The sequence below is a fragment of the Egretta garzetta genome, unplaced genomic scaffold (genome assembly GCF_000687185.1).
Source record: "Egretta garzetta isolate BGI_Z169 unplaced genomic scaffold, ASM68718v1 scaffold2, whole genome shotgun sequence".
NCBI classification, from domain to species: Eukaryota; Metazoa; Chordata; class Aves; order Pelecaniformes; family Ardeidae; genus Egretta; species Egretta garzetta.
Window position 1 is genome coordinate 4,805,975 of NW_009258894.1, and position 4,134 is coordinate 4,810,108.

At 53.8% G+C, this 4,134-nt stretch overlaps 1 protein-coding gene across 8 annotated transcripts in view; it reads right to left on the reverse strand.

Moving 5' to 3' along the window:
* Positions 1-4,134, reverse strand: part of SLC8A3 (solute carrier family 8 member A3) — a 102,391-nt gene that overhangs the window by 7,159 nt on the left and 91,098 nt on the right. For 2 of the 8 annotated variants that reach the window (XM_009634197.2, XM_035889828.1), the window contains exon 4: positions 2,060-2,080. The exons of 5 other annotated variants lie outside the window; for them this stretch is intronic. In XM_009634197.2, the coding sequence (XP_009632492.1) occupies positions 2,060-2,080 (21 nt within the window). Of the gene's footprint in view, positions 1-1,904; positions 1,912-2,059; positions 2,081-4,134 lie in introns of all 8 variants that reach the window. One more of the 8 variants, XM_009634200.2, reaches the window with a different exon arrangement.

Sequence of the window (4,134 nt, forward strand, 5' to 3'; positions counted from 1 at the left end):
GATGGGGGTCTTGGGGAGCTCCCCCGGTGCGTTAGCCTGCAAAGACGGCTATCAAGGGCTGTGATAAATAAAGCACAGTGGGCAGGGGGGAGAGACAGACTTTTAATTTGGAAGGTCAAGTCTGTCAAGGTGAACGCTGCCAAGCTGCAGCTTAATTATTAACTAGCCCGATTTCTGTTTGTATCAGCATCAGTACCTACTTTTCAATGCGGATTGCACCCTGGACTCCCTCCTGTCAACCCCAATTAAGCCTGATAAGGTCTGGCTATGCCCATCAAGAACAGGAGTTTGCCAGGATCTCCTGGGCTGCCTCCACCTCCTCCCTGGGAAGAAGAAGGTGGGAAGAGAAGGGTCCCCTAAACCCTGCCTACTCTGGCACACAGGTGTGTGCTACCATTGAGTGCTAGCAACCTATCCAGGCTACAGGAGCATGCACGGGCTGCTAAGGCTAGGCAAGCCGGGGCTGCTGGGCCAGGTGCTGCACCAAAGTGCTCTGCTCCGCGTGCCAGGGAGCCCACGGCTTAGAGAGGAGATGCTACAAGCAGGGGAGAGAAACAGGCCTGCTAAGATCAAAGGCTGGGTGGGAGGAATGAGACTGAAGTCCGCTTTTGCCCAGGCTGTAGCAATGGCCACAGCTGACACCCGCCAGGCGCTGGGCCCCGACACTTGCAGGAAGAGAGGAGAGGTTTTTGGTTAAACCGTTCCATGTTCTCACTTATTTTGCCTCATTCAGGGTCAGTTCAGACCCTTAAAGCTAGGACCGAGGAGGGGGCCAGCAGCTCCTACTTATGGTCCTGCCAGTGCCGTGCTCTGCAGCCCCACCAGCGCGAGAACAACTCGCAGGGCCGTCCTGGCACTCGGCCTGCAGCTATTTGCAAAGTGCTTTCCGACCTACGCATGATAGGCAGATTCTTGGGCTCAGAACACTGTAAGCAGATCCCTTCCTCCTCTGATTTCTTCCAGGGGAAAGGGGAGCACCGAGCACCACACCATGCACTGCTCCTGGAAGGCAGGTACTCCACGAGTGCTTCCTAGCTCAACCTCCTTCAGAGCAGGGGGGACCAAGTGGGAAGTGGCCGTTGCCTGTGGCCCTCTGGACATATCACAAACCAAAGTCAGATAAAGCCCATTTCCATGGGGTAATCTGGTGGCGACACCTTCTGCACTGAAACAGGCAATGGGAAGGCCCTGTAATGCCATTAGAGCGGTAGCTACCCATCACCCAGGCAATGCTGTAAGACTATCAAACAGCCACGGACCAGTTTGCATTCCCTGTCACTCGGTGAATAAATTGGATTAAAACCAGCAATGTATTCATGAAAGATTGCTATGAAGGCCATTTCACACCCCTCGAGCTATCTCATCTCCATCCATTTCTAGAGCGGGCATGTCTCTGCATGAAGGTCACCCCTTCTGGGGACTGCGCTGCTAGGAAGAAATTAAAATGACAATTAAAATGGGACTTTTTTTTTTTTGTTGCGGCTCAATAAAATATAACTCTGGCTAAACAAAGTAAACAGCGAGCCTGAGTGAGTTCCTCTCTCCGGAGCACTGTCAAGCCATCAGTCACAACTGGGGAAGACTGCTGGCTAAAAGACACTCTGGCTTTTGAGGTTAGCATATGGAGATGCCCTTTGCTGAAACGCAGGCACGCGCGCGAGCACTGGCAGCCTGGGCTGCTTTCTAAAACAGGGAGGAATTTGCTTACTTAGCCCTGAAAGCTATTTTTGAGGCGTGATACATCCCATATACATGGCCCAGCGTCCTTACCGCTCACTGGGCAATGCTGCGCATTCGTGAGAGGGAGACCAAGGCATGGGGCTGGGAACTGTGCAGCATTCCACTGCTGGCTCTGCCCTGGGACGGCAGCTGACGTGACCGTCCCCGACAGGCCACTCACTGGCGTCTCCGCTCCCTGGCCTCTCCCACTGCGAAGCGGACCCAGGAGTTTCAATGCATAAATAAAGAAACACATTCAGAAATATTTTCTTTCATCTGAGCGAATATGTGGCAATGAGGGTAGAGAAAGGGTCTTTAAATAAGGTTAGGTAAGATCTACTGTTTAGACAATTCCTCGTCCCTCTAAAGATCTGGACCTCCCGAGCACAAGAACTTGCAAGCAAAGGCCCTGCTCAGGCTTCCACTGACTTTTGCAAAGGCTGGAGCAGCTCGTCCACTGCTGCCAGCGGCAGGGACAACTGCAGGAGCTATGCACTTCAGTATTGAATATTTCCCTGTGTAAAGAGTATATGGAGAGAGAGATCATTGCCAGTGCCAAAACAAAAGGTTATGCATCAGAGAAGTTAAAAAAAACCCCAAACAAACCCAGCTTTGACTCTCAAGTCACTCCACAGCCACCCCATACCACTGCGGTCCTCTGCAGCCCCAACAGCCGGCACGGGACACTCGGCCAAGCAAGGCTTTCAAAAGCTTTGCACAGCCTTGCACCTCTGGCTCAGAGAGCCCGTTTTGAGGAAACAAATGCTGAGCTGAACCCACGCCAAAGGCTCTCCCCAGCCCGGTTACTTTGCCTTGTGTAAAATTCACAGCCCTGTCTTCCTGGGGAGGGCTCTGCAAGGTGGGAGTGGGCAGAGCCAGGATCTCCCATTTACACCTTGGAAAGTGCTGCTGGGGCAAGAGAGGAGTTTCCACTTGGGCTCATCCATCAGGGCACCTCAGGGCTTCTGCAAAGAGACATGGGGCCACCACAGGGAGTGGGGGCCGTGCTGCTGCTGGCCCCCCGGGGGGGCTGCCGAAGAGGTGCTGCGGTATGGCGAACGCCCCAGGGCTGGGAGGAAAGAGCCAGGGTGCCCAGCGGTCCCAGGGAGGCAGCCCTACGGAAAGGGGCAAAGCTGTGTGGGCTGCTCCGGGAGGGAGGGGACGAGGAGCGGGACCGACAGATTCCACTGAAACGTTCAATAATGCAGGGTTTTTTTACAAAGATTCCGGCACGTCCGTGTAATCTAAATCTAACATGACACGGACTAAACGAGGACGTCACTTCTCTCCCCGCTGATTAGCCGTGATTGCCGCTGAGTGACACTCCAGCACGTGCCTCTGCGGCGAGCGGGGCTCTGCCGGCCAAAGCACGAGCGGGGGCCGAGCCGAGAGGGCACCCTGGGGGCAAGGGGGGCACCCCAGGCTCCCCCCCCCACCTCCATAGCCAGAGAGCAGGCTTTTCTTTATTGACTGTAAAGCAACTTTCTATAGCTGGTGACCAAGTTCTCCAATAACAGCTGCCAAAAGCAATCAGGCTGGTTCACAACAGAGGGAGGAAAGTTATGTTATTTTAATAGAAATTATTTGGTTCCCGGGGTTCTGATCAAATTAGGCAGCTACTGAGTTAAAGCAATGAAATTACTGGGAAGGAGGCTGTGCTCAACTTATTTCCAGTCCTCCTGGACCTGAAGAAGTAACAAAGGAAAACGTCCAAACCGCTCCGAGGAGTTTTCTGTAAACACCCTAAGCTGATATTTGGGGACCTGGGGACTTCTGCCTGCCACTCACAATTTCCTAATCAGCCCGGCTCAGGCCACCCCCTGCGCAGCAGATTTGGCATCCTTGGAAAAGGAGGAGAGACTGAAGCTTGCGCAGCAGATGCTGCTCCTTTGATTTGCAGCACAGCTCAGGCGCGATGAACGCTTTCGTTTCCAGCTCTGCTTGCAAACCTGTCAGATTCGAGCTCCTCTCTGCACCCTGCATGCCCGCCCTCATCTTTTAACAAATGTTTCTTTAGTGCAAATTCAACTGTAATCATATCTAGAATTGAAGGAATAACAAAAATACAGGAGGCGTACATCACTCCGCAGTGGGCTAAGAGGAGACCGACATAACAGGGATCTTGGGCAAGGATGCGGGGGGCTCAGTATTAATACATGTAAAATCCAGCCATGGGGAGAGGAGATGAAGGGTGCAGAGCCAGAGCTGAGGGTGAGGAGGGAAATGGTGCTGATGCTTATCGTGCCCTGGTAGCACTGCCCTGGCGCTGGGTGCACCTCCTGGATCCCCCAGGACGGGAGGTGGAGAGCACCCGGCTGCACGCACCGAGGGGACGATGCATGGCCTGATCCTGCATGGGAAGGAGGCATCTTCTGCACCCTCACACACCCCAGGTGACACCACCCCATGTCCCAG